At 48.7% G+C, this 23,993-nt stretch overlaps 1 protein-coding gene across 1 annotated transcript; it reads right to left on the bottom strand.

Moving 5' to 3' along the window:
* Positions 1 to 9,668: 9,668 nt before the first annotated feature.
* On the bottom strand, positions 9,669 to 13,648 carry ADRA2A (adrenoceptor alpha 2A). The gene is made up of 2 exons (XM_030941478.1): positions 13,029 to 13,648; positions 9,669 to 12,827 (listed from the first exon to the last, which is right to left on the bottom strand). The coding sequence occupies exon 2, from the start codon at positions 12,589 to 12,591 to the stop codon at positions 11,194 to 11,196; it is 1,398 nt and encodes a 465-aa protein (XP_030797338.1). The 5' UTR covers positions 12,592 to 12,827; positions 13,029 to 13,648; the 3' UTR covers positions 9,669 to 11,193.
* Positions 13,649 to 23,993: the final 10,345 nt, after the last annotated feature.

Below are 23,993 nucleotides of genomic sequence, written 5' to 3'. Positions count from 1 at the left end.
TTTTTATTTTTCAATTTCTCTGAGATCATACTCTATTGGTTATCATCTGTCTTTTTCTCTTAAATCTATATTATGAATAGTTTTCACATAGATTTGTTTTCTTCTTAAATACACAAAATATTCCAGTATATAAAAGAAATAAATGTTGCAGAGTTAATGCCCTATTATTGGTGAGAACTACTGATTCTAATTTCTTGCATTGTCTATAACACAATGAGTTACTCTCGTTATTTACTTTATCTCCAACATGAAACTCAGGACAGGAATTAGATCTTTCCCATTTTGTATCCTCAGGACTTAGCATAGTGACAAATTCACAGTAAGTGCCAAATAAATAAATAAATAATAGCTAACCATTATTGAGCAATTACTTTGCACCAGACATTGTTCTAAACACTTAACTTACATTAACGTGTTTGTTTCTTACCAAACAAAAAACAAAAATTTTTACATATGAGTAAACCAAAGCATAAAGCAGTAAAGAAATTACTCCAATTAGTTCCCTTCACTTCCTCCTATTTGCTCTGCCCTTTCAGAACTTACACTGGGACAAAAACAGGGAACCCTGGTGCAACCCTGAAGTGAAATATGGATCCACAGGCCACATTCCACACAGCTGGGGGAGCAGGAGGCAAGTGTTGGAGATGGGATCAAAGAGTGTCCAGAGATTACACAGAGGCAGCCCTGCCCCCAGACTTATAGCTCACAGGACCAAAGCCATCTTCTACGTCAAATGCTGAGTTATTACTGCAAAGTCATTACCTCGTTTAATTCTACAGCAGCCCCATGAGATAGGTAATATTTTACCCACTTTTACTTGATGCCGTGGGAAAGAAAACAACACATCCAGGGTCACGTGGACTGCCAGAGTTGAGGCCAGGATGCAAACCCCAGTCCATCAGACACCACAATCTAAGCTCTTCTTAGCCCCACGCTGGAGAGCTTTGGAGAACTCATGAGTTAGGGGCGGCTTATAGGGTAGAAACCTTTCCCTCTAAGAGGAAAATCTGCATTTCTCATGATTTCCCTTAGGTTTACGTTTTGTTTTGTTTTTCTTTTTTGAGAGAGTCTCCCCATATCACCTAGATTGTAGTGCAGTGACGCGATCTCCACTCAAGGCAACCTCCACCTTCTGGGTTCAAGCGATTTGCACGCCTCAGCCTCCCAAGTAGATGGGATTAGAGGCATGCACCATCATGCCCAGCTATTTTTATATTTTTAGTAGAAACAGGGTTTCGTCATGTTGGCCAGGCTGTTCTTGAACTCTCGGCCTCAAATTACGCACCCGCCTCAGCCTCTCAAAGTGCTGAGATAACAGGCATAAGCCACCACACCCAGCCCTTTTGGTTTAGATCTGAAACTCTTCTGACCAAAAGCTCTCCAGCAATGGGCACAGAAGAACTGGGGAAGATACCAGTCTGTAGCCCCAGTCCATTTGAATGAGAAGAAAGAGTGATGAAAAGACCCTCCCTCAGAGCTTTCAAGAATGGGAGGGCAGGGGGCAGGCCCATGAACAGTTCCTCTCAGTGGCAGCATGGCGCCCTCCGCCATGTACCCTATTGGGCATTTGCCACCTTTGGAGATGGGGAGTGGAACTGACAGCAAGACAGACCCAAGGATTAAGCCTCAGTATAACTGATGCCAAACCCCAGGTTCTTTCCACTATTAAAATTTTAAAGTGTGGTGGTGTAGCTTGGCTTTAAAGTTTGGGTGTGATTTTGGGAAGCAGCAGAGGGAGCATGTATGTGGCATTCCATATGCAGGAGAATCGAAGCAGAGTTACGGAGGCAGAAACGAGCATTATGTTCAGAAGATAGTTAAACCAACCTGTGGTGCAGCGAACCAGCAAGGAGCACTAACCTGGCATCAGGAGACCCCAGTTTCAAGTCTAGACATGCATCGTGATCGTTCAGGTCTCGTATGGGTCTTGGAGTTCTTCTAGGCCCACCCTCTTGTGCTATTGAAGACACAAAGTCTTCCATCAGGCTGTAAAGAGAGAAAGCTAAGACCTAAGAGGTCAAATCTCTATCACAAATCACCCTAAAACACTGCCCAGCCCAGCCCCGCTCAGCCCAGAGCAGTTATGGGAGCAAAAGGAGCTGCCCAGCTTCCAAACTGGAGAAGAAAAGGTTAGCACTACTGAGCCCCTACCAGATGCCAAGCGTAGGCCTAAGCAACCTACCAAAACACTGGCAACTTCTTCTACAAGTTACATGTGGAGAAACTGGTGCTTAGCCATCTGTTCAAGGTTAAACCAAAGCTATGTGATGGAACCAGGATTTTAATTCAGAGCTTCCTGATTCCAAAGTTTCAGCTTTAAAGTGCCCTTCTCAGGAATACCAGCCATTCCCTCCAAGACCTGGGGCATGCACAGTGGGAAGCTGTCAGCACCTTCAGAAGAGGCGAGGTGCTACCCACACTATTGGAACTGGGACTTTGGGGAAGGATGCCTGGCAGGCACTGCTGGCAGAGGACCCCTGCAGCCATTGCTAAGCTGTGTCCAGACAGGGAGAGAGCAGGAAGTATCAGCACATTCTCCACTCTCACTCCTCCACCCTGATCTGCTGGTGGCTGCTCTTAGGCAGAACTCAGAGAGCACAGAAGAAAGAGTAAGGGGACAGCTCACAGGGCTCAGCCCTCCAGGGCCCAGCACGGACAAGGGCAGAGACTATAGTCGGAGGTGCAAGTAGAGAATATCTAGTGTAGAACCCAATGCTCCCTCCCCAATGCCTTCACCTGGGCCACCCTCTCTGGGAGCTCCTGGTGGGGATAGCTCCATTCCAAGCAAGTGTTCAAAATGGAAGGATTAGGTTTCAGGCAAACAAGCAAATGTGGAGGGTCATAGGAAAAGGCCCAGCCAAGAGCAGTGAGTTTGCTGCTGAGAGCTCCTCATGGCAGGCAAAGTAGACATCCCTGTCAAGTCACAAGTTCCCTAACTTCTTGGAAATGGATGACTTTTATCTTTGAGGGCCTGAACAGCCTGGCACAGGAGTCAGCAGTGCGAGTTCCAGATTTTGGGCTTATCAGATCTTCTGATTCCCAAGCAGAATCCATGGAGTTGGCAGGGGTGAGTCCTTGCAAGCTCTCATTCACCCTTGATAATCAACTAGTCTTTGGGGACATGACGTGCTTGTGCTCCACGGTCTCTCCTCAAATCTTCCCTGGCCTGTTGTGTCGATAAGACGATGATGTTCAGAAACAAGAAGCGAGTCAGACCAGGTCAGGTCCCGTGGCCTGTTAGGTCAATATACCACCACGACCAACTGAATTCACGCTCCAGGAGATGTTTGCATTTGACCATGAATAGGAAGCTCTGAGCCAAGGAGAAGATGGAAATTCACAGAGGGTAGGGGCAGTGGTATACAGTATTTTGCAGGAAAGGGAAGCTCTAAAATCCCAATATCTGGGTCTGCACAGAGACTGGCACTGCCACTGGGTGACCCTGAGGGAGTGAGGGTTCCTGGCCTTCCCTGTGGTGTCAGCACCCTAGTCAGGCTATTAACGCTCTGAGTTACTGCTCCCAATACCCCTCCCCTAACAGTCTCCAACCAGCAGCCAGAATGATTGTTCTGAACCAAAAAAAGAAAAAAAAAAAATCTGATCATGTCCCTTCCCTGCCTAAAACACCTCTCACGGCTCCCCATGCCCTCAAGATAAAACCTTTACCTGTGGCTGCATGATCTGGACTGTCCTCCTCCAGCCTCGCCATTCTCACATCTCATGGTCCTATTAAAGTGGACTTCATAAGTTGCTTGAACATGCAATGCCCCCCACCCCTGGCACTCCCAGTCCCTTTGCTGGACCTATTCCTGCCCATCTCTCATCTCTCATCTGACTGCACACTTCTCCAGGCTCCCTCCCCAATGCCTTCACCTGGGCCAGCTTTCCCCATGGTGAGCCCATCCACCCTGGCGCCTGCATCACTAGGCTTACTACTTGCTGGAGCCCACAAAAGAAGAAGCTCTTCCCCTACAAAAGAAGCTCTCCCCCAACAAAAGAAGAAGCCCTCTCCCCACAAAGGAAGCTGTCCGCCAACACAAGAGGAAGCTGTCCCCAATAACAGAAGAAGCTCTGTGAGGTAAAGATCCTAATTAGTTTGCTCCCCACTCTACCCCAACACCTAGTACAAGTAGAGTGATGTTAGTAACATTAGCTTGGGGCGGCTCCAAAACATAGTTGAATGAATAAACGAAGGAAGGACTCTATCATTCCTTCATTAAACGTCTCCGTGTCTCCTCTAGGGCTAGGGCATAAAAAACAATCCCTTAAGTGTGTCCAGCGAGCATGCTGAGAACAGAGCAGTGGACTCCCCAGTGGCCCCAGCCTCAGTGGCCATCACTGCTGGGCAGCTCTGAGCTCTGTCTGAGCCACAGATATGGGATGGGGATTACCCAGAGAACTGTGGCCAAGAGCCAGCCACATGCGTCCCTGGGGCTCCCTCTCTCTCACCTGACCAGGTGACAGGGAAGACAGGGAAGAGGATAGTGTGTGTGTGTGTCTGTGTGTGGTGTGTGTGTGTGTGTGTGTGTGTGTGTGTGTGTGTGTGTCCGCACACGCATGCGCACATCCTCACACAGTCTGGCCACACATAATAACCCCACACACAGCCTTGCATCTGCATAGTCAGGGAGGAAGGAGGGCCTGTGCTTTTCTTCTACAGATGCCCAGTGACCCAAGCAGCTGGCCCTTGGACAAACTGCAGAAAGGCAGCTGGCCTCTCTCCAGCCTGTTCCCCAAAGTGCTGTTACTCTGCCTTTCTCAGCCTTTGGGTTCTACACTAGATATTCTCTACTTGCACCTCTGGCTATAGTCTCTGCCCTTGTCCATGCTGAGCCCTGGAAGGCTGAGCCCTGTGAGCTGCCCCCTTACTCTTTCTTCTGTGCTGAGTTCTGCCTAAGGGCAGCCACCAGCAGATCAGGGTGTGGGAGTGAGAGTGGAGAATGTGCTGATACTTCCTGCTCTCTCCCTGTCTGGACACAGCTTAGCAATGGCTGCAGGGGTCCTCTGCCAGCAGTGCCTGCCAGGCATCCTTCCCCAAAGTCCCAGTTCCAATAGTGTGGGTAGCACCTCGCCCCTTCTGAAGGTGCTGACAGCTTCCCACTGTGCATGTCCCAGGGCCCTTGTAAGTTTCTCTTAACCCTGCCTGTACCTTGCAAACAGTCCGTTTTCAATTCCCCTTCTCTCATCCCTTCACAGGGTGCCATCTTGTTTTTCTCAGGTACAGATTTTAAAGAGGTCTCAAGTCCCTGCCCTTGAAAAACCTGGGGACAACATTAACAGCCTCTCACTCTTGCCTCCCATCCCCTCCAGAATTCTCTGTAGTCAGATAAACTGCCCCTTCCACGGAGAACAGGATAGCCTGGAGGATACAGAATATGCCTGCCAGAGAAGCAGGGTTGCCTGCCCCAGAATGTGCACATTGCATCATCCCATCCTCCTCCTAGATGGGCTTCATTGCCCTAGAAGGGGAGTGGCATTCCACCTCGGGGGAGCAGGCTCACAGGCAGGGAGGGGCCAACTGACATGACAACCAGTGAGACACACCACGCTCCCCTTTAATTTCCTTTGTGACCTCTTCCCCTGGTGCATACATGTATACCCTCACATGTCAGGCCCAGGTGAGCAAAGTGGTCCTCAGTGACCATTTGTGCCTGTTTACACACACACAGATACATATACACACACACCCATAGACACTCACATGTTACACACACATATACATAGGCTTAGCTTATGTTTGGAAAACACACCGAACCCTCACTTCTACCCCAGCCTCCATGAGGCCAATGGCCCTTAGCGCCAGCTGTCCCTACAGAGAGCACATGGCTTGGCCCTTCCCGGCGTGCCTCACCTATGACCTGGACAGAAGGAGAGAGCAGACCCGCATTTCATAGAATTATAAAATGGATCAGCAGAAAAGCCCCATGAGATCCCTTAACCCAGTGTTACTCAACAAGTGTTCCAGCAAACATGATTCACTGAGATGCTCTGTAAAAAAAAAAAAAAAAAAAAAAAATGAAATTCCACAGTCCAGGGAGTTTGGGAAACAGCACACCATGTCATCCTCGCTCAGACAATCGCAAACCACATAGGCACATCAAAGTCTCCGAGAGATCCTGAAGGAGAGGTACCTATTAAAGACTGCTTACCCCAGCATTTCACCAGATAGGTGGCAGACAGGGAAGAGATGATATGGAGGTGATAGACAGTAGAGACAGATAGAATGATAATGTCAATAGATAACGTAGATATTATAGATAGCTTTTGTAGTTAAATTAACTGCACAGAACACACTTGTAAATAATATTAGACCAACCACTTGCATTTTATAAATGAAGAAGCAGGGACTCAGAGAGGGATTTGCTCAAGATCACATCACTGGTAAAAGACAAAACCCGGCCTAGAACCCAGGCCTCCTAATCCTCAGTCTAGGCTCTTTCCAATAGGCCCTGTTCTCTTTTTTTGTATTTAACTAACTCTCAGCCCCAGGATTTCTGGTAATCAAATAGATCAATGCTATTTCCAAAACAAATGCGAGTGTCAGTGATTTTGCTCCGTGACTTGACGTGGTCTCCCTCTCCGGCATGCCCTCAGCTGAGGAAGGTGCCCCATCCTGCACTCCAGACTCTCAGGCCCACTGTGAGGGGTGGCAGGGCCCAGGGCAGAGGCCCAAGGGCTAGCCTGGCACTGGGCTCTGGACCTGGGTACCTGGATCCTATTATGCTACTGAGTCAAGGAGGTAGACTTCCTTACAGGTGTCCCTGAATGGGGACAGGACCTTGTCATGCCATCCCCAAGGATAAAGTTGGATGAAAGCTGAGGTCTGACCTGGGCCCAGGTGCCACTGCCCAGGCCTGGCACTGGTCCCACAGGACTCAGCTGCTAGAACCAGAGCTTCCTTCACGGGCTTCCTTCTCAAAGTGTGGGCATCCCAACTCCCACATTCTATGCTCTGAGCTCCCAGCCACAGCCACCTCTCCCCCACCGCTCACTCACAGTACAGATGCCCATTATCCTTGGTAGGCACATGGCATCCTCTTCCCTACTGCCACACTGTCAGTGTGTGTGGCTAATTAGTGATTTTCACAGGCACATCCTGGCTTCCCATGTATCTCCAAAGCTTCCAGAGGGCAGAGGCGGGCCCTCATCTCACTCCACAGGGACAAGTGGTGAGTTTTGCACAGTGCATGCAGGGAAGGAAGAGAACTGCCCTGCAATGCCTAGGATGGTCCATGACACAAAGCAGGCACAGGGGGTCCTCTGGGGTGGATTAGCCACTCACCACATCCCAAAACAAAATAGAATTCATGTTGGGTGTATGTGGCATCAGACGGAGAGTCACAGGGAGGAGTGGGTTCAAGGGCTCCTGGAATGCTACATAACCAACAGCTGTTCTAGGTCCCAGGTCCCTTGATCTGCCAGTACAAGGTAAGAGTTAAGGACTGATGATGCTTCTGGCTCTAAATCTCTGATTTGATTATAGGGTCCTAGACAGGGGAAAGCCTAAGCCATGTTTTCATCATTCTCTCCTCCAGCCTTTTAGCACAGAAGAAATTGAACAAAGCCTTGGGGAGATCGTGCTTGTGCCCAGACTCAAACGAAGGCACTACCCTTCCCCCAACCCAGTGCACTTGCAGGAGTAAATCTAGCAAGACACACTTCAGACCCAAAAGCCAATGACTTTCAATATCCCAACCAAAGTCACATAAAACAGGAGATTCAGCCACGAAGACAGACCCTCTTGGCCCAGATACTCGGGAACAGATACTATGCACAGGAAAATGTGGGGGTTAGAGTCTTATCTCCTGCTCTTTAAGCCAAGATCCCTGTGGGAGCCATTTTGCCTCAATTTCCCTCCCCACCCCACACCTTGCCAGACTGTTGCTTGAGCCCTTTGCAAATGAATAAACAGTGATTCCTACTATGAACTCAGAAACCCATCCATGCCTGGGTTCCAGCCCTCTCTCCCCCACTTTCTGATGCCTCCATCCACCTCTGAGGCTTCTCTGCTTCTGTATGGAGGAGGAAGGAGCATGACACCAGAGGCCCCTCCGTGTAGCACCACAGCCCATGCTTCTGCCCCCTCTGGGGGTGGAGGCAAGGCAAACACTTCCCTGGCAGACAGGGCAGAGCTGAGAGTCAACAGCAAGCAGTGTTTGTATCTGCTCCTGTGGCTGGGACACACAGCCTGGGGCCTGGGGGCCTGCCAGGCAGGCTATTGTCTGGCACTGTTTGCCTTTGGGGCGATGGGTGCACTGGAGTGAGAAGGGACAAGAGAGGTTGGGGTGAGGGTGGGATGGGGAGCAGGCCACAGAACCAGACCAGGGAGCCAGCCTTGGCGCCACAGGCCAGGAGGCTGGTTTTTGAAGCCTCTGAGCCAGGGTCACTGGAGCCCAGCACCTGGCCATCCTCATGTCTGCCGGCTCAGAGGATCCAGGTGACAGCAGAAATTCCTCACCCCCTCAGAGCCATGGTCTTCCCTCTTCCAGACCCCTCAGTGCCCAGATCGTTTCTCAGGGCTCTCCACCCTCCCACCGCTGCATACACAGACACCCTCTCCTGCACCAGAGAAGCAAAGGAAGATGAGGAGATGCTGCATGTACGGCCCAGAGGGTGCAGAGGACCTGCTTCTGGGGGGAGTCCAAAGCTGATCCATACATATTACAGGTGGCTGGATTCACAAAAGCTGGCCTCCCCCAAAACCACAGCCTGATGCTTGGGTTTGCCCCTCAAACCCCCTCCTCCATGAGTGGCTATTCATCAGTACTGTGTCTGACTATATACACATCTCTCAGCTGCTCCCTAACCCAGGCAGCCTGGAGCCAGAGCCCTGTCACCTAGCGCCATGGGATCCTGAGCAAGTCGCTTCCTCTTGAATCTGCATTTGTCCTCTCATCTGTCAGATGAGGGGTTGGACTCCTGGATTGCTAAGGCCCCTTCCAGCTTCAAAGTGCCATAACCGTAGTGTGAGGACCATAAGCCCTCCTAGACGGCAGAGCAGACTTTGCTATTACAGCAATGCAACAAGAAGGATGCGTGCCTTCTGGCCAAAGACAATTCAAACCACAAACCACCAACTAATACATGGTTCTATTCAGGTGTTTAGACCATACTTTGTGCATAACCACACTATGGAGTATATGTTACATGTCATATATTACCATACTTTAAGGTGAGATATACATTTTGGATATATTCCACACTTGGTGCATATACCACACTTTGGAGTAGATACACACTTTGAGGTATATAGACGCATTAGGTCATATAGACACTGGGGTATGTATACACCTTGTGTATATTACATACTTGGGATATATCTCACACCTGGTGTAGATAGCACACTGCATAGACACCTCTCCACTGGGAGTGTTCTGAGAAGGGCTAATGCCAAAACTCTGGAAAGGTTCTGGGGTTAAGAGTACAGGCCCTAGAACGAGATAAAGCTAGGTACAATGCATTTCTACCGCTTGTTAACCTTGGGCAAGTCACTTGCTCTGAGACTCAGTTTCTTCACCTGAAAAATGGGGATTGTAATAGAACTTACCTCATAGGGTTCTTGAGAAAAGTAAACGAGGCAATGCCTACAACCAGTTCACCACAGTGTCTAGCATGTCAGAAACACTTAGGAAATGGTAGCTTTGTTATTGATCGAACGTTTAAAAAAATTTTATAATGTACATTTTTTATTTTTAAAAAATCCATAAAATCAGATGTTCCCAAAGTCTTAAAGCTTTTGAAAACTCAGATAACAGACAAGAGGACCACTTCATTCATATTTATTTCACATTTGATCTGTAAACTTTTTTATTTAAAAAAAAATCCACTGTCATTAGCAACATGTGCTGACATTAGTTTTTCTTTAGTGAAATAAGAGTGCAGGCCTTAAATTGTCTCTGTCTAAAACATGTAGAAACGCAGATGTAAACACAAGGTCTCCGCCTTCCTCCCCTGACTTTGGCAGTTCATCAATGACATGATCTCAACCAGAAAAGTAGGGAGCGGGGAAAGGACCACACTTTGATACCTAACAGCTCTTGGGGCGGGAACTGTACAGTTTGGCAGGCCCATTTGTCTTTTCAAACTGTTTACCTTGGGCAAATTGTATCAGGTTTGCTTCTTCCACATAATTTCCACTCCTTGGTGTCTAAGCAGCTAAAAGATTTCCCCATAGTCAGCACTTTTGGGGCAGGAGGGGCGCACATACATACAAGACAGAAACATACATATTCTTCTTCAAGCAGTGGCCCTGCAGGGAGAGAGGGAACACTGAAAAGAGAGGTTTTAAAGTGAGTTACTGGGGCGAACAGTGCATCAGAGAATAATGGCTTTATACACAGGGCTGATGTGAGGCAGAAAGGTTCATTTACTTATGTCTTGATCCATCATCATAATATTTACATAGGAAAAGGCAATTATGCTGTTAGGCACAGGAAAAAAAAAATGGACAGAAATCTTTTCCTGTCAGGAAATCTCAAAGCAGGTCCGTGTCAAAGGGACAGTCACCAGTTGCTGGTGAAAAGGACGACATAGAGGGACATCATAACACCAGAAAGGGCTTGCATTGCAAATGGGGCTTGGCCTGAACCAGAGAGCTGTGTCTGCCTGGAAGGCATCTCTCCCAAGGCCAGGATTTCACCGTCAAAACCAAGGTCAAGAGATATGGAGTCCCCATGTGTACTATCAAAAATAGTGTCTATTTACAGTGTGGAGGGGGTGGTGGGGAGGGCAGGCAGGGCTGCCCTGAGTGGTTTTTAAAAAAGAGAGAGAGAGAGTTCGGGATGGAAGGGGAATTAGCCAGGGCTAGGTAACCCCGTAGGTAACCATCCATTGACTTTTTCTGAGCCATGCCCTTGTAGTCCAGTGCTTGCTCTGAAGAGCTGTGAGGGCTGTACCAGGGGAAGAAGGTGAAAATACCTTCAGGAAGCAATACTGATTAGGGGTGGCCCACCAGGAAGATGGCTCCAGGTCAAGAGTTGCCAAACCAACAACTGGGGATGCCTGGGTCTGGCAGCAAGAACGCTTCCCTTGTAGGAGCAGCAGATGCCCGCCCGCAGGAGGCTGCAGAGCCACCCCAGACGAGGAAACGCAGAGCAGACAGGGCCCGGGTTTCTGAGTGCCCTGGGGCTGAGCACCCCTCGGTGCCTCGCTGCCTGCAGTCGGCGTGAGTCTACGCGGGCGCCGGCGGAAACCTCACACGATCCGCTTCCTGTCCCCGCGGCAGAGGATCTTCTTGAAGGCGCGGCGGAAGTCGTGGTTGAAGATGGTGTAGATGACCGGGTTCAGCGAGCTGTTGCAGTAGCCGAACCAGAAGAAGAACTTGAAGAGCGTGCGCGGCACTGAGCACCCGACGGCCGTGAGCGTGTAGGTGAAGAAGAAGGGGAACCAGCACACCACGAACACTCCGATGACCACGGCCAGCACGAACGTGAAGCGTTTCTCGCGGTTCTGCCGCCCGCGCCAGCGCGACGCCTTGGCGGCCCCAGCGCGCTCCACCCCCGGCCCTGCCGCCGCCGTCCCGATCCCCGTCTCCCCCAGCCCGCGCCGTGGCAGGCTGTCCCCCGGCTTCACCTGGCTCGCCCGGGCCTTGCCCTTGCCCCGGGGGCCGCGCTCGGGTCTGCCGGGCCCCGGAGGCCGCTCGGCGTGGTCGGACGACGAGCTCTCCTCCAGGTCCAGCGCGTCGGCGTCGCGCGGCCCGGTCGGCGCGGGCTCGCCAGGGGCGCCGTTGAGCTGGGTGGGCAGCGGCTCGGCCTCCGCGCCCCCCGGGCCCGCGCCGCGCTCTGGGCCCAGGCCGTTAGGCCTGCGCTCGGCGCCCCCCTGCGGCATGGCGGCGGCGTCTGGACCCCGGCGGCTGGGTGGCACGCGGGTGCGACGCTTGGCGATCTGGTAGATGCGCACATAGACCAGGATCATGATGAGGCAGGGAGCGAAGAAGGAGCCGATGCACGACGAGATGACGTACCACTTCTGGTCGTTGATCTCGCAGCGCTGCTCGGCCGGCTGCGGACCGCCGCGGCCGCGCTTATTCTCGAAGGAGATGAGCGGCGGGAAGGAGATGACGGCCGAGATGACCCACACGGTGATGATGATGGCCTTGATGCGGCGCGGCGTGCGCTTCAGATTGTACTCGATGGCCTGTGTGATGGACCAGTAGCGGTCCAGGCTGATGGCGCACAGGTGCACGATGGACGACGTGCAGAAGAGCACGTCGAGCGCCAGGTAGATCTCGCACCAAGCCTTGCCGAAGTACCAGTAGCCCATGACCTCGTTGGCCAGCGAGAAAGGGATGACGAGCGTGGCCACCAGGATGTCGGCCGAGGCCAGAGACACCAGGAAGAGGTTTTGAGGCGCCTTGAGCGCGCGGCTTGTGAACACCGCGATGATGACTAGCACGTTGCCGAACACGGTGAGCAGCATGAGCAGGCCGGCCAGGCACACCAGCGTCAGCGTCACCTGCAGGGAGTAAGGGGTGGCCCGGGCGCCGCCCCCCGGCGCCTCGGTCCCGTTCCAGCTCGCATTGCCCGCGTCCGGCTGCAGGGAGCCCATGGGCGCAAAGCTGCCCTCGGCCAGCGGCTGCTCCTGGCGGAACATGAACGCGGGCGCCCGCTCGCCTGGGCCTGCTGCCAGCTGCCTTCCGGCCCGGCGCCCGTGGGTCCTCCTCTTCCTCCGGCGCCCCGCTCGCCTGGCTGCGGCTCACATAGGGAGGGGGCCGCAGGGAGGCCGGGCCCGAGCTGGGGGACCGCTAGCGGCCCATGGTCCGGGTCCCGCGAACTGCGCCTGGCTCGCGCTTCGGACGCTCTCGGTGGGCGCCTTCTCGCTCCGAGCTCCTAACACAGCCAAGTTTTATTTGTAAGCGGCGGGAGAGAGTAGGGAGAGCCGATGGGTAAAGAGATTTATTCTTCAAGAAGGGAGAACAAAAATCATCGGTGGCCTGATAACTTGGAAGGATGACAGGAAATTAAATATATATATACATATCGATATCTATATCTTGACTCTTGAGCCTGAGCGAAAGCAAGAGGTCTTACCGTGTGCGGGGCCCGCCCCCACCCCGGGAGGCAGCCGAGAGGTGCTGATGCAAGCTTGGGGTCCTATGTCTGTCTCCTTATATCACCGAAGCGATTACCGACTCTCTGGCTTCCCCCAGACGCTGCGGTTCTGGCCGGGCCCGGCCCGGGGCTGGGGCGCGGACCCTGCCGCCTCTCGGAGCACCGCGAGACTTCCAAAGTTGTGCGCCCTGCTGGGGCTGGGGCGCACTGTGCGGAGCTCGGGGGCGGCGGCGGCGGCGGGGTGAGGAGTGTGGGCACCGCATGAAGGCACCCCCGTCCTCAGGCGGGCCGGGGCAGGTGAACGATCAGCTCTCCAGGAGCCGCGACGGAGGCAGGGTGTCTCCTGGGCGTCCGCCAGGTGGGCGCCGAGCGCGACTGGATGGGCCGGGGTCCGACGACAGCACGAGTTGGACTTGGAGCGCAAGGCTGGGGGAAGAAGGCGCTGGAGCGGCCGGGCGGCGGCACGCTGGCTGCTGGGCGTCTGCACGGAGCCGGAGCTGCTGCTGCTCCGCTGCGCTCACGGTGGACTCGTTTTATAGCCCCAGGATCAAGCCGGCGTTGCTGAGCAGCCAGCGTCAGCCCCCACGTGGGAAGCCGACCCTCCCCCGCCCCTCGCACCACCCCTCCGCCAGTCTAGCGCCAGCGCCCAGCCCTGGACCTCGGGGAGAGTTGCCCTCAGGCGGGACCAGCCCTTTGGAGAGGCGCGTACCTTGAGCGAGAGGCTTAAAGAGGGAGCCCGGTAGTTGGGGGAGCGGGGGAGCGGCCCCTGCTGGGAGTTGGCCATGCAGCTCCGGGCCGACGGAGCAGAACGCGACGGGCACCCGTGAGTGCCCCCAAGGAGCTGGATCTTGGGAGAAAAGGGAAGAAAAAGTGGAGGAGAATCCCTGCCCAAATCGAGGGAAGTAACCTCCGGTGTGGGTTACATCTGGAGAAGCCCAGCTCCGGGCCAGAGCCGACCCGGTCCGCAGGTGCTCCTGGCGGCTGGGGAGAAAGGGGTGCTGGAGAGGGAGGAAGGCGCGGGTTCGGATGGAACCCCCGGCCGGAATGGACAGCACCTATGGGGAAGTGGCACAGGCCAGAGTTCGGACCTCGGCTTAGGGAAGAAGCGGCTACGTTTCCTCCCAGCCACGAAGCTGTCTGCGGGACACGCGCGACCGGGGGTCTGGACCGCGCCCCCTTAGACAGAGGTGGGAGGGGTCCAGGAGCCGAACGCCAGGGCAAAGCGAGGACGCACTGACACCTGCTGGCCGCTCGTGGTCACGGCTGAGAAGCGACCCGCTGACGCCAGGCGCCTCCTCCCATCTCTTAGGTCTATCTGCCTACAGAGCCTTCTCCTATCTCAGAACAAATTGGTTTCTGAGCTCAGGAAAGGAGAACCCAGATTTTGAATTACACCCTGTCGTGTTGTAGAAATCTTCCTAAAGCAGATACTCTTGTGTCTACCCCTGGCGGGAGTGGGGGTTTGTCTAATAAAGTCACATCAGGAAGGGCTCAGCAGGCACCGCCGGCCAGAACGGGCATCCCACCCTGGACCCGCACAGCCCACCCTTCCTGCAGATCCGAGAGAGGCCAGGATCCTGCCTCCTTGGTTGCCCCGCTCTGGCCTACTGGGAACCATTATGTTTTTGTTGAGGACCCAAAGCTAAACTCCACCCCCCGCATCCCACCCCCATTCAGATGTACGCACACCATCCTTCAGTAAGGGGAGGAGGGAGTAGCCAATGAAGGGAGAATATTTTCCATGTTCTCTCTGATAAGAATAGCGGGGGGTGGGGGGTGCGGCGAATGGCAAGTTTTTCCGTGCGTGCTAGCTGTCCCAGGATAGATTTTAACGGTCACTAGAGCACTAGTTTCCACCCTGCTAGCTGCACTTTTCAAATGAGAGCAGCAGTTTAACGGGTAAAGCCCAGGAGGGTAGGAAATTTCAACAGGAGAGAGATTAAACTTAAAGGAACGTCGTCTTATTTAAGGAACCACTAAACCAAAATGCCTTATGTAGTCACCTAAGCTGGAATTCCAAGGATGGAACAGGCTGCCTCTCTGTGCAGCCAGCTGCAGGCTTAGGTCTGGCTGGGGGCTGAGGGCTAAATTAAGGGCCCTGAGAATCACCTTCATTCCCAGCCGATGTCTGCAGCCTGCACCAGTGATACAGTTATTGATGCTGCTGCTATTCATGTAGTCAGTCTCAAAATCTGTACTTTCCAAAGTATTTCACAGAAGTCTCATTTGACTTCAGTACCTTCGTCTCCCAATCTTTGCCCTAATGGTATAAACTCCCTTTCCAGTCTTAGTTCTGAGAACCCCTTCTAATCTCCCTTTCTGGACAATCTAAAGGAAGCTGAGGAGTTGGAGAATTTCTTCACTATGTTGAGTCACTCATTTTCCATCTTCTACTAAAGTCTCTGCTCTGAGGCTCTTGGCAGGGGCTGTGGACATCGCCATTAGGCTCGGATGGAAACATGGCTACACTCATGCTAAGAGACAAAAATCAGAGCCCGTGGCAATCTGGGGTTTGCTGTGTTGCTGTTTGCAGATCTTGGGGACTGAGTCTTGGGAAACCATCACTTACCATCTCCACCTCTGCTTCCAACACACTGCTCTCCTTCCTATCTAATTTCAGAATCAACAGGGGAAATAAAAGCAAAGCTAGAAAGAATAGACCCCAGAGTGAGAATCACTGCCCTGAGCCGGTGAGACTGCTATGACGGTGTCATAGCCCTCCAGGGAGTTGGGACAGAGCAAATAGTTGAGAGTCACTGTAAATATGGAGTTTGGGTTTGATGGCCTGAGAAGGAGTCATTTCTGGGGACCCAAATGGGGGTCCATTATTATTTATATTATTACTAAAAATAAATACTACTTATTAGCACTGACGACATGCCAGGCACAATGTCAAGCAGTTTATGTATTATATATCATATAATTCCCAAAACAATCCTGTAATGTAGATATTATTATCTGCTTTTGTAGATGGGGGAAACTAGGCAACAGACTAAGTAAACTGCCCAGCTAATAAATGGCAAGGACAGAGCCAAACTCCATTTTTCCTGGTGGTAAGCCCAATGAGCTTTTTAAGTTCCTTACTGTGAATCTCCAGCCTTGATCGCACTGCCAAAGAGAAACCTGCAAAATGTTCATCAGAAATGAGAGCATTGACAAGTTGGCAAATCCTCCTTCTAGCCCTTTCCTTTCAGTCCATTGATGGCTGCTAGATTAGGACAGTACAGGGCAAGATGTATTCCTTCTTTCTGTATCTAATGCCCACTCTTGGAGGCAACATCACATACACTCTAGGAGACTGGCCATTCCCCAAGCTGATGGAGAGCAAGTACTACACCAACTGGTTAGGCAACCCCTCCTCCTCCTAGTAGAAGCAACCTCTCTCTGTCATGGGTGCCATACATATTTTATCATGGCTTAGATGGACTTTTCTTGCTCTAGCTTATCTATTCATTTGTATGATGATCTAGCAGGGAGAAAGGACTGTCCTTTTCATCTCTGTATTCCTAGAGTACCTCTAAAACAGACTTTTTAAAAATCATTATTTCTAGTACCTACTCCTTGGAGATTCTGATTCAGTAGGATGAAGTCAGGGCCTGGGTATTTGCATTTTTAGCAAGTGCATGAGTAATTCAATAAATGCTAAAATATAAGACACACGAGCATGGATACTTGATACATGTTTGTGTGATGAATGAATGAATGAGTGAATGAATGAATGAATGAATGAATTCTACTTACACTGACGCTATCAAAGAGGCAAGAGGGGCCCAAAGTTGGTGAAGTTGGTGACTATGATGGCTAGCATTTTATTCCAAAATCAGGATTTCTTAATAGTTGAGGTAGCTTAACTAATTCAAGGATATGAGTATAGGATTCTCTCATTCTCTTTTTTCCTAAAAGGAATATGTAAGTAGAAGAAGATAAATTTGTAACTATCAGCTAGGTAATTTACCAATAAAAGAAAGCTTCTTAAGATAAATCATCTGTCCTCGAGTTATATGTGAAATTAAAGTGTCAGGCAATACCAAAATTTGTCTTGACTTCCATATCTTTGATGGCGACTTCATCTAACAGAAGCAAGGGAGATGGCTGAGAGAGAATATTAGTTGCTTACTTTTTGAAAAGAAGAGTTGACTAAGAAAAAGAAAACATGACTCTATTAGCCTGGACTCCTAGGCTGTGACAAAATCCTCACAAATAGAAGCAATTTGGACACACACACACACACACACACACACACACACACATAAACAGGCCAGCCCCCTCCCCCCGCCCCCTCCCCTGCCCGCCCTGGACACAGCCTGTACTTAAACACACACTCACTAGTCTGAACATGATGAACAGGTGGGGAACACAATGTTCCCACTACTACCCATGCCGTGTGCACAGCTGGAACCAAATGCTGCAGTAAGCTACAACATCTGTCAACTCACTGTATTGCTGACAAGGGGGAAAGGGGGAGTCAATAGGGAAAACTCTGTTGCTTCCTCTAAGCTATTGCTTAATTCCTCCACCTCTTTGTACCTGTGCTAAAGCCCTTGGAAATCCCATAGTTATTGAAGGTTAATGGAAGCCAAAAGAAAAGCATCAACTCCGGGAGTGCTGTAAGGAGCTGCCTTATTCACCACCTGCCACGTTCATCATTGACTGCTGGATCAGTCTTGCTGTACTCACAAAAACAAGCGATGAGTCCTGCCATCGCCTTTCTCTCTTTCTAATGTGCTAACCCATCCTGCCCCAGCTTGGAAAATTAAGCCAGGTGTTTTCTATCTCTGCAAGGGCCTCTGGCCAATACCAAAAAGACAGTAGTTGGTACTAGGATCAACTCCACCTTGAGGATGCCAAGAAAGATTGGGCTCCCAGCTGGCTCTTCGCTGGTGTGCCACCCTGCAGGGTATGTTTGTGTTGCCACTACAATGTGACTTTTGAGAGCTTGTGTGTACACACAAAGTTTAACATCACCTACCACAGTCTTCCAAGTCAGCCCTCACAAAGCAGTGACCTTTCCCACCACATCCGGGTGAATTATCTTGTCTGCTTTGTCCAGAAGCATGAGAAAAAGCAAACCTTGAAACAGTTATGGTGAGCAATGCTTACTTGTTCTCAGGTATAACAGGTGAGCTAGAGCCACTGGGTATAAAGGAGATATTTGTTACCAACATTAATAACTCTTAAGCTAATATTCCATTAATCTAATTAGGTAAGGTAAATCACCTTTCATATTTACTCAAAGAAACCATGGAGACGCCACGCCTGAAACATATACACACATGCACACACACACACACATGCACACACATATATTTAAGAGATGGTCTGGCTCTCACTGCTCCCTGGAAATAATCTTTTTTTCCCCATTCTTCCTAGTTGATAACACCAAGCACAAACTCTTCCTTGGTAAAAAGACCACTGCCTGATAGTTTCTGGGAGACATTCGAGTGAAGGCGTTAAGAATTTAGGCTTTAGAGTAAGAGAAACCTGGGTTCTGGCACTGCTTCTGCCATTTCATAACTATATTTACATAATTTCTCTAGACTTCAGTTTCCTTATATGGAAAAAGGGGAAAATAGTTTCACACACCTCATGCATACCCTCACAAATTAAATGTGTGAATACATGGAAAGTACATAAGACAGTGTTGGGTTTAACAGGTGCTCAGACCAGCCTGGCCAACATGGTGAAACCCTGTCTCTACTAAAAATACAAAAATTAGCTGAGCGAGGTGGTGTACTCCTGTAATCCCAGCTACTCAAGAGTCTGAGGCAGGAGGATCACTTGAACCTGGGAGGCAAAGGTTGCAGTGAGCTGAGATTGCACCACTGCACTCCAGCCTGGGCAACACAGCGAGACTCTGTCTCAAAAAAATAAATAAAATAAAAAATTTTTAAAAAATCTAGAGAAAGAGAAGGGAGTTGGAATCTCAAAACTGATGGAACCTTAAATAGGATAAAGAGGCAAATAGTTTTTTAGGGTGATTTCTTTTGCAATTTGAGCCAACTCAAACTGCCTAAAATAGAACAGAAAATGGACTGATTCAACATAAATGAAATTTATTTTAACCTGAGGCAGAGCTGGCTTTGGGCAAGATGGATGCAGTGACTCAGTACTGTCTCTAAGAAGCTGATAACTTTGTGGAGAAAGGAAAGAGGATTAAGCAAATAGAGAGTAATAAATGTAAGGAATCATGCAATCCTCCCCACCAAAAAAAAATAATAATAATATGGGAAAGAAGCTGCCTTGGTTTCTCCTAGCACTCCAAATTCCAAATGTTGTTGCTAGGAAGCTGAGATGAACCTCTTGCTTCTTGTTCTTGGATTCCATGAGATTTCAGAGACCATACAACTACTTCCCATTTTACTTCAGCCTCTTGGAGTTGTTTTCTATGTTGTGCAACCAGAATACTTGACCAGAATGAATGGTAGAGCTTTAACTTCATAAAAATAATTTCATCTTTAATAAACCAGATTCCATGCTAGACAATGATCATATAATCATCAAAACATAACTTCCAATAACTTCTATACACTGCGAAGTATTTGAGAGGAATCTTTTCTGTTAGCGTTATAGATGTTCAAAAAAAATTAAATAACGGCTTTTTTTTAAGCACCAAATATTTTCAGTTGATGATGGCACTGTAAGTTCATGCTTCTCTTTGCTTATAGATGGAGTCTTGCTATGTGGCCCAGGCTGGCCTCAAACTCCTGGGCTCAAGCAGTCCACCCAGTAGCTGGGTCTACAGGCCTACACCACTGTGCGTGGCTTAGACGCAAGACTTTGAAGCACTCCTTTGTGCAATCATGTAGAAATGAAAGATAAACAAAAGAAATTTTAAAAGATAGACCCACTCCCAATGCCAAGCAATAGAGCAAGTCTATTACAGCCTCTCTGTCCCACTAAACAGCGCAACTAAAACATCTGGAAAATTCAAAAAGCAGCTATCTGAAAAGCAGACAGTAGCAGGCAGAGTGGGAAGGGAAAACAAAAATTGAGGAAGAAAGCCTCATGAGAGAGTTTCCTGTTGATTTTTTTCCTCTTTTGTCTCTCACATTTGATCCACGGAAGGCCTCAGTTGTGGAACTGAGCAGCCCAGCCGGTATGAGCAACTCAGAGGGTGAAGCTCCCTCTTTTGACAGAGAATGGTGGAGAGGTCCACTGCGAGCTAGGAAATGTGGAGAAACTCTCTGAACAACATTTTTTCTTGTTTGTCTTGTTTTTACTCTCCTCACCCTGCCACTAGAGCGGCCCCATATAGGGAAATGTGCAGTAGCCATATAGGCAGCTACAACTTTGAGGAGGAAAAAAAAAGGTCTTTTCTGGCAGTAGGAACAGGGAAAGGAAGACCCTGTGCTCTGAAGGGCAGAGCTGGAGAGGGATGTCAGGACACTTAATCACTTAATGTCTTTTTTTTTTTTTTTTTTTTTTTTGCTCTTTTACCTTACCACTCTGCCCAGGGACTGAATTGGTCATGCAGAACTGGGTGGCAGGATCATGAGTAACTAAAACTCTAAAAGAAAACCTATCCTTCTGTCCAGAGGAATGGGACAATGGGTCCCTGGGAGACCAAGAGTACATAGGAGAACCCAAAAGAAAAGAGCTGGAGAAGGGAATCCTCTAAGCCTTGTGTCTGATCAGGTGTAAGTCCCAGGCCCACCTGTGACCTGTGCATGCGTGAGACCAATGGCAGGCAGGATAGCCAACATTCATACCCCCAACATCCAAATACTGGTTACGGAAGAGGAGATGAGACCTGTGATTTGAAACGAACTACTAGGTTGATTTCCTGTGAACATAAACCAAACAGATTTTCACAGGACCAAGAGTAATACTCATAATGTCCAAGACAGAATCCAAAATTGCTCAACATACAAAGATCCAGTTAAATACTGGGAAGGGGGAAACGATGAACAGATGTTTAACCTGAGATGTTAGAATTAATTATCTGACAGTTTAAAGCAACTATTATAACCAGGTTGCAAGCGGTAAAGGTAAGTATTCATTAAGTAAATTAAAAGATAGAAGTTCTCAGCAGAGAAATAGACATGCTAAAGAAGAACTGAATGCCAAATCTTAAAACTAAAAAAATCGTTCAAAAAATTAAATCTCACTGGAAAGGCTCTGTATGGGTTTCCTAGGGATGCTGTAACAAATTACCACAAACTGAGTGGCTTAAAATAATAGACACATATTCTCCCACAGTCTTGTAGGTTAGAAGTCTGAAATCAAGTTATCAGTGGGGTCACATGCCCTTCGAAAGTTCTAAGGCAGCATTCTTCCTTCCCTCTTCCAGCTCCTTGTGGCTTCTTGCATTCCTTGGCTTGTGGCAGCATCAGTCCAATCTGTCTCCATCTTCACATGGCCTTCTTCCTTCTATGCTTTTCCTAGCCAAATCTCCCTCTTCTTTCCTTATAAAGACAAAAAGTCACTGGATATATAACCCACCCTAAATCCAGGACGATTTCATCTTGAGATCCTTAACTAATTACATCTGCAAAGATCCTATTTCCAAATAAGGTCATATTCTAAGGCTCTGGTTCAATGTGAGTTTGCGGGGAACACTATGCAACCCATTACAGGCTCAGTAGCAAAAACAGAGAAGACAGAGGAAAAATTCCGTGAACCTGAAGATAAATCAATAGAAACACTAAAGGAAGTTGCTCAGTCTGAAGGGCAAAATACGAGGGAAGCTTGAGACCTCAGGAATGAGGGAGTAACAACAGAAATGGGAAATATTTGGCTAAGGTTGGCTAAGGTTGCCGTAACAAAGTACCACACACCGGGTGACTTAAGCAATAGAAAATTTTTGTCTCATCATTCTGGAGGCTAGAAGTCTAAGATCAAGGTATCAGCAGAGATGCATGCCCCCGATCTCTGCCTTCATCTTCACATGGCATTCTCTCTGTGCTTGTATCTTTGTGCCCAAATTTTTCCTATTTCATATTGGGCAGAGGCCTCCCTAAATACCTCGTTTTAACTTGATTACTTCTATAAAGACCTTATCCCCAAATAAGCACATTCTGAGGTACTGGGGGTTAGGACTCAACATATCTATTTTTTGAAGGGCAAAACTCAACCAACACTTGGGTATCTATAGCGAGGGTAAATATATTTTTTCCTTATGGGTTATTTAAAATATGATTGATTTTAAGATCAAAATTACTACATCTGGTAGGGCTTTCAATGCACACAGATGTAACATATATGACAATTATAACATGAACAGTGTAAAGCAATTTATATAGTTGTAAGTCTTCTACATTTTAATTTTTCCAGCTTCATTGAGGTGTACGTGACAAATAAAAATGGTAAATACTTAAAGTGTACAATATGATTTTGATATACATACACATTGTGAAATAAGAATGACAAGCCAATCAACGTATCTATCAACTCACGTAGTTGCAATTTTTTTGTGTAGTGAGAACAGTTAAGATCAACTATCTTAGCAAATTTCAAGTATATAGTATTAGCTATAGTCATCATACTGTACATTAGATACCCAGAAATTATTCATTCTGAATAACTGAATCTTTGTACCCTTTGACTAACATCTCCCCAGTTCCCTACTCCCCAGTTCCTGGCAACTACAGTTCTTTTTTTTTTTTTTTTTTGAGACGGAGTCTCGCTCTGCCGCCCAGGCTGGAGTGCAGTGGCCGGATCTCAGCTCACTGCAAGCTCCGCCTCCTGGGTTTACGCCATTCTCCTGCCTTGGCCTCCCGAGTAGCTGGGACTACAGGAGCCCGCCATGTCGCCCGGCTAGTTTTTTGTTTTTTTTGTTTTTTTTTTTTTTTGTATTTTTGTATTTTTTAGAGACGGGGTTTCACCGTGTTAGCCAGGATGGTCTCGATCTCCTGACCTCGTGATCCACCCATCTCGGCCTCCCAAAGTGCTGGGATTACAGGCTTGAGCCACCGTGCCCGGCCTACAGTTCTTTATTTATACTTTTTTTTAAATTGACACATAATAATTGTACCCATATATGGGGTACATAATGATGTTTCCATACATATGATGTATACAGATCAGATCAGGGTAATCAGCATATCCATCATCTCAAACATTTATCATTTCTTTGTGTTGGGGACATTCAATATCCTCCTTCCAGCTATTTGAAACTATGTACTGTTGTTAACTACAGTCATCCTACAGTGGTATAGAATATAGAACACTAGAAGTTACTCCTCCTATCTAGTTGTAATTTTGTATCCTTTAACAAATCTCTCTCTACCTCTTTATTTCCCCTATCTTTCCCAACCTCTAGTATCTTCTGCTCTACATTTTACTTCTATGAGATCACCTTTTGTGTGTGTGTGTGACATGGAGTCTCTGTCACCCAAGCTGGAGTGCAATGGTGTGGTCTTGGCTTACTGCAACCTCTGCCTCCCAGGTTCAAGCAATTCTCCCGCATCAGCCTCCCAAGTAGCTGGGACTACAGGCGTGTGACACCACACTTGGCTAATTTTTGTATCTTTTTAGAGACAGGGTTTCACCATGTTGGCCAGGCTGGTCTCAAATTCCTGACCTGGTGATCTGCCCACCTGGGCCTCCCAAAGTGCTGGGATTACAGGCATGAGCCACCGCACCCAGCTAAGATCAACTTTTTTTAGCTACCACCTATGAATGAAAACACGCTGTGTTCACTTTCTTTTCCTGGCTTATTTCACTTAACATAATGTCCTTCAGCTCCATGCCTGTTGCTGCAAATGACAGGATTTCATTCTTTTTTGTAGCTGAATAGTATTTCATTGTGTATATATACCACATTTTCTTTCTCCATTCATCTGTTGTTAGACATCTAGGTTGATTCTATATCTTGGCAATTGTGAATAAACATGGGGTGCAGACAACTCTTCAATATACTGATTTCCTTTCCTTTGGATAAATGCCCAGTAGTGGGATTGCTGAATCATATGGTAGTTCTATTTGCAGTTTTTTGAGGAACTT

Source organism: Rhinopithecus roxellana, chromosome 11, assembly GCF_007565055.1.
Source record: "Rhinopithecus roxellana isolate Shanxi Qingling chromosome 11, ASM756505v1, whole genome shotgun sequence".
In the NCBI taxonomy this organism is placed as follows: Eukaryota; Metazoa; Chordata; class Mammalia; order Primates; family Cercopithecidae; genus Rhinopithecus; species Rhinopithecus roxellana.
This window is presented reverse-complemented; position numbering and strand designations above follow the sequence as displayed.

Excerpts from the sequence above, each read along its gene's own strand:
- ADRA2A (XM_030941478.1), bottom strand. The coding sequence starts at position 12,591 with ATGTTCCGCCAGGAGCAGCCGCTGGCCGAGGGCAGCTTTGCGCCCATG.